The sequence below is a fragment of the Camarhynchus parvulus genome, chromosome 1A, assembly GCF_901933205.1.
Source record: "Camarhynchus parvulus chromosome 1A, STF_HiC, whole genome shotgun sequence".
Classification (NCBI taxonomy): domain Eukaryota; kingdom Metazoa; phylum Chordata; class Aves; order Passeriformes; family Thraupidae; genus Camarhynchus; species Camarhynchus parvulus.
Window position 1 is genome coordinate 34,851,672 of NC_044586.1, and position 14,380 is coordinate 34,866,051.

The 14,380-nt window shown below is 34.9% G+C and overlaps 1 protein-coding gene across 1 annotated transcript in view; it reads right to left on the bottom strand.

Moving 5' to 3' along the window:
- Positions 1 to 14,380, bottom strand: part of TRHDE (thyrotropin releasing hormone degrading enzyme) — a 210,342-nt gene that overhangs the window by 121,714 nt on the left and 74,248 nt on the right. The window contains exons 4-5 of the mRNA XM_030959613.1: positions 8,284 to 8,438; positions 2,288 to 2,401 (exon numbers count right to left, since the gene is read on the bottom strand). Coding sequence (XP_030815473.1) covers positions 2,288 to 2,401; positions 8,284 to 8,438 — 269 coding nt within the window. The remainder of the gene's footprint in view (positions 1 to 2,287; positions 2,402 to 8,283; positions 8,439 to 14,380) is intronic.

The window sequence follows — 14,380 nt, forward strand, 5'->3', positions numbered from 1 at the left end:
GAAGATTTTAGTTTATCACTATTTTCCTGACACAAAGAGCTGTGGTAACATACATCATACATTTTTTTATTTATAATTCATAGGTATGAATTACTACTGACAAAACACCAAACAGAATGCTGGAATATCGCCCTGTTTGGCCATCATGACAGAAAATAAGGTTTCTAGTTCTTGTTTTTGAAACTTGTACTTCATCCTTCTCTTCTAAAAAACAGTAAGTTGCTTGGAACAGTTTCTATTTTTATACATGATTGCTTTAATTTTTTCAAGTTTACAAATGTCAGTCAATATGTTTAAACAGCAAATGCACTTTATAGCAATAACAAAATTTTCAGCAAGCCAAATTTCAGTAACTGTAACTTTTGCTTCCTCTTCCTACAATCTATGTAATCAACATGCTGAAACACAACAATATTGATTCCTACTCTAGTAGTCTGCAAAATAATGAAGGATGATTAAACCATTTTGAGTTTCATCTCATTTTGTCATCATTTAAATATGTCAGTATGATCATTTTTATATCAAAGGCCAAAGATATCCAAAGCCTTATGAACAATATATGTCTATCCTTTTTTTTTTTTGTAATTCAAGGAGAAACTTGACAGAATAATACTTTTTCAGGCACAGCAATATTACATAGCTAATTCTAATTTATGCAGCACATTTCTGATTTCCCAGTTTAACTGTCATTCCCTGTTCAATCCACTCTTCTTGCTTGTATTCTGCTAACATGCCAAGATTTCACATGATGGGCATGGTATTTGCATAACAGTGAACATTACATTCATTCCACAGAAATTTCAAGCAAATATACTATATTCCAAATGACTTCTTAAGCATAGTTATTCTGAATTTGTTAGACTGATTATGTGAAGAACAAATGACTGATGATTTGAAGATAAAATTCAGTATATAAATGTTGTCATCTATGACACTTCACTATGCTAAAAACACAAAGGCCTGCATTCATAATTAGAATTTCATTGCATTCATAATTAGAATCATTACACTGTAATTCAGGTTGTGTTCTTTATAAAGATGAATAGAATGAGTTTTAATACAGCCAAACCCAGGGAAACCCAACAAGCCTACCTATGCAAGACAGTTGTCAATTCAAATAAAGGTTTGTTTTCCTTTTCATAATGCAATTATAAATCATAATTGACATCTGAAAGAAAAAATTAAAATACTACAAAGAGTTCAAATTTCACAAGAAGCATAACTAACTCAAGAATAACCTGTATACAACTATTTTTTTAAAAATTAGCTTTAACTCATAATTATAGCATCTTCATTTTATGGTGCCATAAGTTAATGAGATAAGTATACTCAAGAAAGCACATAGAAATGGAAAAAATATTCAGATGTTAGTTTTCAAGAGCTTAAGCAAAACATCCAAGCCCCAACAAATCTCTGTCAGACAATCATGACCTATAATAAATATTTTGCCACATAATCAAACATATATAAGCACAAAAGCTTAGCAAACATTAGCACGCCTCCAAAGGACAATAAAAATCTCTACTGGAACCTTCAACACGGTCTCATATATGATTTCCTTGTACTGAGGTCTCATCTCTCTTATTTTGCTTACAAATATAATATAGCTAGACTACAGCAATTCATATAAATTCTGTCTAGGTACAATATGATATAACAGAAGAACTCCAAAATAATGTTCCAGCATGGAATTCCCAGTTCCCTCAGAGAGTTCCTGTATTTGCACACTGGTTGAAAAAGCATGTCCCACTGTGTACAGCTAGAAACCATAGCAAAACATAAATTTTCAATTTATGCAACCCTTGTTAATTTAGCATTTACTCTAGATATGCAAACAATACAGGAAGATAAAAAGAGTATATTTAGGGAGAGGAGAACAGAATACTGTAAGAAAAAACATGCTCATTTTCATAGAATGTTTTAGCCAAACATTTCTTTCCAATTTATCTTGTGGATAAAATTCAATGTTCTCAATGTTTTAAAAAATAATCCATGTTAAATCATAAGTGCTTTAATCAAAAATATTTCTAAGCAGAGAGACAGTAGCTATTTTAATGCTGGGTTACGAGAGACACGACATTATTTCTTCTGCAATAAATTGCAGATTACACTTTTGCAATGCTGTAGAATTATTTCACACCTAGCAATTTTGCTTCATTCGACATCTGATACTTGCATGCATCATTTGGTATTTTTCAGCAGTCCCTGTCTATAACAGAAGCAGGAGTCTAACAGCAGAGCAACTTTTCTGTGGAATCTCCACATTAACAAAATAGAACTGACTTACCATGTTCCACCCTGGGTAGAGGTAGTCTGTCCCAACAAACTCAAAATAGTGAGCAAAACCTTCTTTCAACCACACATCCTCCCACCAAACTGGAGTCACAAGGTCACCAAACCACTGGAAAAACAAAAAGTTCACATGAACAACTTTAACAACCTTTAAGAAACCATGTTTGCATATATTTCACCTAGACAAACACATTCTTCACTCATATTAATAAAACAGTAGTATTTACTACACACTGAAATTCATGAACTGTATTTTCCTGTGCTAATTAATTCAACATTGCAAGATGCACAAGTTAATGAAGTAAAACATTAGAAAAGAACAAGCAGGGCAAAAGAAGCATTGAGGACAGTATTCACAGTGTCACGTTTAGTTCTCTGAAGAAGATGCTCACCTAGGTTTAACAGAATAACATACACACTGGACAGAAAAAGGCTTCTAACTCAAGTAATCTGATCCATTACATAGAAATTCATGATGCATAGTGTGAATAACGAAAAACATATATATGAGAATGGGAACACATTCTCCACCAGACCTAAATTTTAGCATTTCTTTCTCCCCACTCTCTGCCCACTAAGATCTACAATACTACTGATGCTCCTCTCCTTGGCAGGTTTCTTAGAGAAAGCAGCTTTACATAACAATGCCAGCTCTCTGTGGACCCAGAATCCTAAAAGCAGGAAGTTGATGGCATTTAGAGAAGATACTAGGGTATGTGAGATAACCACAAAGGCCCAGGAAATTTCATACATGACTTAAAGGACATGTGCAGCCTTCACAAACAGCAATCAGAAGCAGAGGTATCTGAAATGGGACAGCCCACCTGTGTATATTCAAAGGAACCCTACTTGAGCAGCTTGCTTTTCCCATTTCCTCCAGATGATTCTTCAACATCCCCACTGACTTCAATCTAATTTATCATGGACAGAAATCTCAAGGATAACTAAATTCCATAAACTCCACAAGTAAATAAAGATCATCAGCTGAAACAAGGAGAAGGGCCTGACCTGAGGGCAAGGCAAGAATACAACCATTACATACATACTCTGCTCACAGAGTATATCTCAACAGACACAAATCTCATAGTACAGGACATGTAGATGTCAGAGGGATTTTACACAGAACTAGGATGATCATTGGAAGACAGATGAGGACTGGAATTCAATGGAAACCAGATGTCATATATTCATCTGCTGATGGATGATCCTGTTTAAATGATTATTTGAATGTTCGTAATGTGTAACCTGAATAATGCTACACCAGTGGTAAGAACAGAAACATCAACAGTATTATGAAAACCTATTTCATACTCTCTGTAGCATCTCTTCTACCAAAAAAATACCAAAACTTTGTTTAAGTAACATTATTTTCTAGTTTTCTCTTAATATTTATTAAAATTAGTTATAATCAACAGAGATAATTTTGAGCTTTTATGTGTAAGCAAGCTCTAAAAATACAGAGAGGGAGCAGCAAGTATTCTAGAGGGAAAAATTCAGGTCAGAGCAGAGGAACTGATTTTGAACTGTAATGAGAGTGAGGAAAGAGTGAAAGCAGAGATGGCCCATAAGCAGTTTGATAGCATGACAGCTGGCTTGTTTGAAGGGTTTGTCTGGTACCGGAATGAAAGATGTCACTTCTGTGCATGTCTTTGTGGAGTGAGAATGACATGCACAGGAGGATCAATGCTGCAATGACGATCCATAGTGATGTGAACACTGGAGCTTCAAAGAACAGACTAGCAAGCAAAGACCAGACTAGCTGGAAGATTACCAGACAGCCACATAAGGTTCAGCAAAGAGAATTCAAATGAAAACAACGAAGAAAAACATGGCAATGAATGTCACTGAAGACCACCTTAAGAATTTAGAGAGAAAAGATGAGGTTGCTAGAAGTCATACTCATACACTATGTGAAGCTAAACTTAATGTACACAAAGTATGCATAATGTAGTTGAAGGCTATCACTAAATTAACTCTCTACAAAGCCACTAAACATAGATCCTGATCTTAAGAACATTTAACTGAAAAGACAAAGAAATGCTAGAAATATATTCATATAGGTTATGCAGAATTTAAAACAATAAAATGAATACAACTTTCATACACCAAGAAGTATGGAAGCTAAATTCATACCAGAGTAGGTTGCTTAAATGATTTCTAATGACTAAACATAACAGCATAGAGTTTATTTCCTGAATTACAGGAGTACTACTGAACAAATACGAAACCGGTGGTACAACTGTCATTTTGAACTATGACTAGTCAGAGAGATTTTTAGAAAATAAAGGTTTTAAAGTTCATAATACCTTGTCCTGTAATTTGAATTAATAACATTAATTTATGGTGCTACAAAAGAGCACCATAATTCTTCTACTCCTTTGTGAGTTTTCTGGGTTCATTTGTTAATGATACAATTAAAATTATTTGTTTAATTATCCACCTAAAGGAAGAATTGTTTTAAAGGCATTAAACCAGTATGTGATATCAATATGACAATGTAGGGAATTTGCTTAACTACTTTTGAACAGTATCAGAGAGAGTTATGGATGTCAGAGACAGAGCAGTACCCAGAGGCTGTAAGCAAGAAAGCCAAATTTTCCAGCAGAAAGGTGCTATTATCTTCCTAGGTGTTACATGTCTCAAAGGAAAACTGTAATTAAAGCATTTAATTTCTTTAAGTAATTATTTATTTATTTGTGTATTTGACTATAGGCTCTATCTGCCTGGAGTGAAGACCATCACTTCATTTTGAAATGTATTGATCACATAAATTTCTCTTCTGCCTCCAGTATTATGTTCAACCTGATGTGCAGAAAGTACTCAATTTACAGATACACTGAAAGGACACTCTTTTGTATACTTTTTTTACAGATTATTAAAAAATGTTGATTTAGAAGTTTTTAATTTTCTTTCTGCTTTCATGCTTCTGTAACTCAATCTGTCACACCAAGTTTTGTGCTCAGGTGGGAAAACTATCACAAAAAATCATGATGCATAAATTCAAACGACTTTCTTCAAAGGCTATAGGTGGAACTGATCTATGATATGCAAATAAAACTGATTACTAGCTTAAAAGAATTCTTTTAATAAATTATGGTAATTATTTCAAGCTATCAAATTAAGCTGGTAGAAATACATGTGTTTTGACCAACTCATGTTTTGGAGCTCAGAGGACAAGATTTTATGCCAAAATACTCATATGATTAATTTTTTTAATTAAACAAACAAATATTCTGAAAAATACTCATATGATCAATTTTTTTTAATTAAACAAACAACTATTCTGAAAAAAACACTCAAGCTGAAATATCAAAAAATAGCACCCTACAAAATTACTGAACAAAAACTACTGAAGTAACTTTAATGAATCTCTCCCAAAACATGTACCTAAAATACCTGGTCAAACATGAGAAGTCAGCTATGAAGAAACAGAACATGAAATCCTTTCTTACACACTTTTTACTTGTATTTTAGCAATCACTGAATCTTTCCTTTTGCAGCGCCATCTCTCATTTTCTATCTGTCTTGAGGACTGTGCTCAAGCATTAATACAAAGCAGGTTTGGTAATTACAATTTTTAAAAAGTCAAATCTAAAGGCAACAATCCAGATTTTTAATATTAATCTGATTTCTCTAATCTTGGAAACATTAGCAAAGAAATTGCTGTGTTATTCTAAGTAACAGGGGTCTCATACAGATCAGTTTATTACATGCTCAGATATGCTCCATAAATCCTGAAGTTATGGGTTTAAAGTGAGGGAAACTGGACAATGACACAATTAAAAAAAAAAAAAAAAATCCACACATATTTTACAAGAGTTTCATTTCCCCCTCCCTGAAATCTAAAAAAAAAAAAACCAATAAATAAAAAACAAAACTGGCGATCTGGATTCCAGTTTTGCTTGCACCAGAGAGAATTTGGTTAATTTTTGTTATTCTATGTGTAAAAATGAGTGAAGGGGAAGAATATTCATACATCACCACAGGCTAACAGGTGATATGATGCACAGCCAAAGACAATGAAAAATGCAATGAATAAATACCAATTAAACAGCAGAGGCAAGAGATCCTGGACCTAACCTGGTCTTGGTTCAGTACATTTTCAGCTAAGATAGTATCATTTAGAGCTCCTTGAGGGCCTTCTGAGTACAGTAAGATAAAGATAGAAAAAAGGGCTAAATAAAGACAATGTGATGGAAGTACTAGAGAGTAGTTTTTATGTTATATTTTTTGAGTTTTCTCCCTTTAAACTTTATTGCAAGTGAATAATCCATATTCTTTGTGACTCAATTCTGCATTCAAAAAGTAGAAAAATGCTCCTTCAACTTCAATTTTTTCTACCTTGTCTAGCTATCCAGTGAAGTAGCTGAGCAAATACCTAATCTGCATGGTACTGAAACAGAAACAGCAGCAACAGGAATAGGGGAGGTTACTTTTAATTAAGCAAACAGCACTGTAATATCAACATGGACATCAAGTAAACCTCCTCATCTGCAATTTTAAGGTCACTTTAATGTACTTTATGATCATATTTCTATCTTAAAATAAATTCAGCTATAGTTTTTGCCTACTTCATGATCCTCTAAAATTCCCAGAACAATGTAAAAAGGCTGCAGTGTCTACAAGAATCAAATAAACAAACTTGGCCAGTTACTGATGTGATAATTGCCCATATCTGAAGTACAAATTGCTCTGGAAGCAGAGGAAATTATCAAAGCAGTGCAAAGAATAAATGGAAGTAATGAAACTATTTCAGAAAAACCAAGACTTAAGGTGAACACTTGGAAAAAGTCACTTACTATCAGATTTAATCAAAAGCTTTTAAGGGAGGCCATATAACCCTGTAATCAAGAGCACAGAACCAGGCACTCAAACACATCACGCAGAAAAATCTAATACTCACAGGAGCTGGGACTTGATGACCTAATGTATGTTTTCCACACATGGTTCCTAAGGCACTGTAATTTTTCTAGCTGAACTGTGTACTACTCTATTGCACTGCACAGTGAAGAGCTTTTGGCAAAATCAGATGATAGTATCAAGATCAAACCAGCAGTAACTTTCAATAAAAATTTCCTGTTTTAGTTGAGGACTTCATATTCATCGACCAATTTAATGTGAAATACAAACATGAACCGAACATTATTTTCAGGTTCATCTCCCAAAACGCCATTTCAATGACTTCCTTTTACATGGTACTTTTTATTTGCAGAAAGTTTTAAGAATTTGCATTGCCTTTAAAGAATACTGCGTAAATTCACAGATGTAAGCCATGGTGATTACACAGTAGGATTTCATTCATTTTAAGCTGAAGGCTATGATTATGCCTCTTATGAGTGTAAGAAAGCGTTTCCTGCCCCTGTAGCATATTTCTTCAATAACATTTGTATTCAATTCAATATTACTAACACTTGTAATGTGTTCAGCTTGAGATAAGAAGATGGGAAAAATGTAAAATAAATTGTAATATGGGTTTATTATTTTAAGTTTTCTTATTGACACAATAGTTCTGTACACATAAAGACTCACTTATCCACCATTGGTGAACAGAGAGGGTTAGTACCAAACTGGGGAAAAAAACTGAGAAGAAAAAGAAAATGGATATATGTATATGCAACAGAAGACAAAGACTACTACTAAATTGATTTCAGCCAAAATATTTTTTGACATGAACAAGAAACTTAGCATGAATCTGCTATCAACAGGTTTATTCTACATACCAGTAACAAAGACAGTGACACACAAACACACAGAATATACTGCTACAGAAGACAGAGAAGCTGTTTATTGGTACCAATTTTCTCTTCTATCCCCATTTTGAGTCTTCACAGTTTCTGTATTGGAGGGATGTGTCTTACAGACCTCCATGTTACATGGATTCCAGCTACAATAGAAATCACAACCATCCATATGTACAATACAAATTCATTTTCAGTTCTGCAAACGCATGGTTTCTGACATTAAGCTCAAATATGTGAACATCTTAAATACCTGATGACATAGCTCATGTACAATGACCATGGTGACATCCAGTAGGTATAAAATAGAAGAAATGCTTGGATCTAGCAGTATCCTTTGCTCCACGAAAACACTCAGTCCCCAGTTTTCCATAGCAGCATATGGATGCTTAGGCACAGCCAACAGATCTAGAAATAGAAAAGATATATGTTAACTCCTTGTGGGAGCTACTATGCTGAAGAGCTATTGTAAGAAGGACCATAAATCATCACTAAAAGCATTTTATATAACATACATGGGAGGGGAAAAAAAAGCTCTCTGGTAATATTTCTTAGGAAACATAAATAAAGTATTCATTTTTATCTTATGCCACTATCTGCTCACAAACGATAACCACGTTATTGATGTAATACAATACTAAGTATTTCTAATGAAGCTTTTTATACAGAATCCAGCTTATTTACACCACCTTGTTGACTTACCTCTGGGTTTGATACTGCTTCAAATGTTTATTATACCATATCAGCACAGTAACACAGACTTACTACAAGCATTTTTTATCTTTTCATTAAAGCAACTCCTTTATGAACATCTTACACATCAAACTGTATGTAATGACTGACATGTAGGGGTGCACTGAAGAAATATTGTTTCATAACATCAAGAAAAATGGCAAACTGTTCAGAATCCCCAGTTCTTATTTTCCAGTGTACATTGTTGCTAGCATGCATCCTCTGGGAGCAAGACTGCTGACAGCCACCTCTCAGCCCTGCCAGCTGGCACAATGGGACTGTATGCAACTTAAGGAACTTTACTTCAGTTTTGTATTTATTAAGTGAGAAAATATTAGGAACAATATGGGACGGTCCTTCATCGAGTAAAAAAAAGCACCAAGGAATCTGTCCCAGTGGCATGAGGCTGAACAACTCAATGCTACAATACATGTCTTACAAAAATCTTACTGCCAAGATTGAAAATGAACTAAATTGACTACCAGTCTGGAAAAAAATCTAAAATTGCAGTAAATTTCCATAGGTTCAATATGGGTTCATAAATGAACCAATACACAATTCTGCTTCATGGCAAAAAATTTCTGAAAGAGCCCAGAAACAACTTGTTTGTCGATTTGAAGCCCAGTACCACCCATGTGCAAATCACACAGCATTTTGGAAGCTGCAATGTGACATCAGCATGATGCTCCCTCTAGTCCAACTAATTAGCCTGACTTCTTAATTAATTAGCCTGGCTGCCACACTCCTCTCCCATTTGCCTCTACGACTTCTGCTTCCAAAGCTAGTTCATTGGCAGGTATCACAAGTCTGTCTAGGTGGTCTTTCACTGGGTGATTTCCTAACATGAACAAGAGAAATTCTGACCTAATTATTCTAAATAATACTATAAATTCTATTACAGCACTGACACTTCTAGGTTTGTCTGTTTTGGCTTGCCAATACGTGTGCTGGAATTGGCTTGGAGAACAAACAGACTGCAGGACCCCTGCTCCAAAATTCAAAGGAAGTTGCCACTGAAATACTGGGAAATGAGAATTTGGGTATATTCTGGCATTCCTAAAAAGGGCCTGCTTTAAGAAGCATAAGAATACCAGCCTCCTAGTGAATTCAAGGCAAGTCTAGCAGCTACTTCCAAATACATGCAGAAAACATCCAAATCACAGAGACACACTTCAAATGCTAAAAAATAAATATTTTATAGAAAAGCAAACACTAGAACACGAGCCTAATTAAAGAAAATAAGGAAAAATCCAAAACATGGTGTTCAAAATTAGGCATGTGAGTAAATTCAAAACTACACGTTTTCCTTTTCTTCTTCAGTTGAAGCTTGAACTGTACAATTTTTTTAGAATAAGTGCAATTTTTTATAAATGACATGCAAAATGAAAAGCTCCTGTCTGCTATAAAAAGAAGGACTAGGGATGGGGGGAACAAAAAGACAAACATTACCACGTGGAATCACTGAAGTTAATGGCAAGTTTTCATTAACATTAAATACAAAACATTCTCAACTCTGTAAAGGAAGCCACAATTTCTCTTACACCAATTAAACTTTCCTCCAAAAGGTGTCTTCAGAAGATGAATACTGTTCTTATTTACCCCAATTAAGTTTCCAGCACTTCCCTTTAAACATAGAACAGAACAAGCACAAAAGTAAAACTAAACACAGAACAGAACAAGCACAAAAGTAAAACCAAGTACCTATTTTTCACTGGTTCTTTCATCTCTTTATTCTCCTTTGGGTTCATTTGTAGTTTTTGGTCTTTCTTTCCAGCTAAATGGATAGATTTTTTTAGCGTCATCCAGTAATAAACTGGAATAACTCTTGTGGAACCGGGAAACAAGGGTGAGGTCTCGCACTAAACACATTTACAGGCTAATTACAGACTGCCTTTCACTATTTGTGTCATTGTTACTGCTTTTCTGGTTTGTACTGATACTTTACAGCACTGACACACCAACAAAACCTTCCAATCTGATGGACAGATAAGTGCCTTGCAGGAAGGCAGCCACAGAGGGATATTTTAAATCACTTTCATCCAACACAGCCCCATTTCTCTGCAAGCCTGAAAAGTCCTTTCACGCACCGGCTACTGCTGAAAGGGCTTTTTTGAAGAGAGAAAACAAAACATATTAGATAACCCTGTCAGTTTCCAGAATGGTAATCCCTGCAGGTGACATGAGCATACCAATAATGTTGAGTGAATATGAGCACACTATCATTTCCCAGTACAGAGACTGATACACTACACTTTAATGCCAAAGAGACTTTCTTAATCTCCACTGACTGATAGAATGGTCTCTGAAAATACTCATCGTCATGAAATTTTTTGCTTCTTATTGTCTACATCTAAATTCTGAATATCCAAGTCTCAATGTTAATTTTTCAGCGGCTGGTCTTTGATAGCTTCAAAAATTTCTACTACCTTTAAATAAAATTCCAAACACGTCTAGTTTTGTGGTAAAAGACACAATAATCTATATCTTTCTCTGGGGAGTAATAAACGCTTGATTTCAGAGGAACAATGTGTGATGCTCATGTCTCAACATGAGAATTTGTATTTCCCTGTTTATCACACCATTAGAGCCCTGAGCAAGGTATCCTATGATTCTGGGGGCGACATCTGTTAAGGTTTTAATGTCATTTTTAAGGAGTAAGGTACAAAGGGAGGAGTGATAATGCACATTTTGATGGAAATATCATTCACACATATTACTGCACGAAAGTGTTCTGCACTAACTGCAAAATGGGAACTACTGAATATCTAACAGCTTGTGTACATGCTGCATCCAGTCACTCTGCACACTATTTAATTAAATTCTTTGTAAAGCACTTGCGAATGTTTGATTATGTGGATATTGCTGGGGAAATAGAAATGTGTGTTATTGCTTGCAGAGAATAATATCCTCATGCGTCATAAAACTGTTACTTGAGATTTCCTGATACAGCAGTGCAGAGTCCCATGTAGTGCTGGAATAATAAAGGGTTTCTACCTCCTGGCCTTCACAGAGACTAAATTCATAACCAACAAGTAAAAATTACACATCTAAAATAACATCACAAGACAAAAATGTGTTGGAGCTTCACACTAACATGCTATACTGGTACAATTATTTGAATAGAAGGACAGCATTTGGAATAGATCAATAGATTTAATAAATTTTTAAAAATCTATTTCCGTGTGACTTTCATGAAAAAGAAATTAAGTTACAAAAATTGTACATAGCTCAACAGCTTGTTTTATTTCCAAACATTTAATTAAGGCATCATAACTATGTGAGCTTACATCACAATATAATTCTCTGAAATTATCAGCAAGCTATCATCATACTGCAAAATAGAAATTAGCAATTTCACACCTAAGTTGGCCACAAAGAAAATACACATTTGATGGGGATTTTTTTATCCATGAACTTAGTATCTGTGCAATTTGTACAAATGATACTACTTTTCAATCTTTGCCACTCAGTCATGGTATCTTCTAGGTTCTGCTAAAAACCATTATATTCCCCAAAGCACAAACTGGGAACATCACTCTTGCTTTAAATGACAGCAAGGTTAGAACAGAAAAGGATTAAATGCAAAAAGATCTAGCTCTCTCATGCAGGGTGCCATGGATCTGTGGGGCCTTTTCCCCCCCTTTACCATCGTACTCTCTTGCAAACATCAAAGCATCTTCTTCATCACGGTGATTCTACTACATTTAACCACCTCCATTTGAAGCTGGACAAGGATATGGCACACATGCACACAACCTCACTATACATATAAATATGAGTGCATGAATAAACACCAACAGATATCCACATTTACTAACATTACGCACTGCAATCTTATTTGTTTTAGCTGCTGGTCGTAATGTAACCAAGGGCTACGTACTCCAGAACATATGACAGTATTAAATTTCTAATACTCACGACGGAAGTTAAAAAGCATTAAACGGGAAAAAAACTAGATGTATTAATTATTTCTGCACATTTTCTGTTAGCATACAGGACAAGTCTCCCAAATAAATATCTGAGACCCTTGAAACACTGCAAGTTGTAAATGAGAACAGAGTGAGAGACAAGAATTTTCTGTCAAGCATCTTTACACATACATTTTCCTTAATAAACCCAGGAGGCATGCAGGGATAAACTATTCACTCCATGAACTCCATGTTTTTTCCTTATAATCCCTACTTTTATTACAAAAAATGACACTACAAAAATAATTTAAATTTATCTATGTGTCTCTCACAATGTTATTTTCATTCATTTCTTCAAAAACTTTCTTCAGGATATTGGTGCAGGTATCTTGCTCACAGGATTTCCACTTTTTTGACAGCAAATTCAACAAGTTAAGAAGAAGCATGGACTAATATCAGTTTATTTAAGTCATGCCATAAGTATGTTTTTTGCCCTTTCCTAGTACTGCATAATGCAATCAATAGCTTTATTAAATCTCTCTAACGGCCTTGTGCAATTTCCTAAATGAATGCTACTGTACCAATAGGGAAAAAAAAAAAGAAGAACTGTTTACTAGAAGGGTGTATATTTCTGCCACTCAGATTCCTTAATCAAAGTAATTTGTTTTACTAAGTAGAAGATGCTTTTCTGTACCACAATACCATTTCATGATTTATACAGATTTTTAAGGAACAAGCCAAATACAAAAAGTGACAGATCTCATTAAAAAACATGAAGTCAAACAGTAGTTATTGTAAGAAATATTCAAATTTTCTACTGATAAAGAACTACTGATAATGGTACTTATAAGAAATATCTAAATTAGCTGCTGATTTTTTTTCTGCACTGTTTGATTAGTATATGTCAAAGAAGTTTGTTCTGGAAAACCAAGTCACTTCATTGTATACTTTCATCCCCTTAAAATATGTGGGGGAGGGAGGAGGCAGGGGACTGATACAATGGGATGACACACCAAAAAAACCAAACATCCCAGAGTTGGTAAAAGCTCTCTCAAGCCCATGTTTACCTTGAGACACTTTGAAACACCCTATTTTCAGAAAATACTAAGTGCATGTTCCCTGAAAACTAAATCAATTCAGTATTTCACTTTTGGCAGTTAGGACCTAAATATCCTGAATTAGCTGTCTTTAAACTTAGTAGTATTGCTCTGCCTTGTCCCAATACATGTTAAGTATTCAAACGCACAGAATCCACAAATAACCTGGATGACACCCCCACAGGAAAGCTTCAATGAATGCTTCTGTTCAGCGACATGCTTATTCTGGCACCCATCAGTTTTCATCTCCAGGGCTATACCACCACCACCCTTCTGTAACCCTGACACTTAACAACCCACCCGGACATTGGCCTGCAGAGTTAATGGAAAGGTCTAAAACTGTTTGCTGTTACTCTGGTCAAATCAAATGGCTTGCTGCAGACCCTGAGGAGAAATCACTACCACACAGCAGTTTATTGCTGGGGTTTTTATTGCTTCTTATTGCTGTACAAAGTATTACTTAACATGAACTGATATAAACAATGGATGGATTCTCAGAGTATTTGATGCGTATAGCAGATGTTTAATGCAATGTGAATATTAAAGGATCCAAGAGGGAAAAAAAATGTGTGAGAGAAAGCTGGGGAGGGAAAGGAGAAAGACTGTGCAGAAA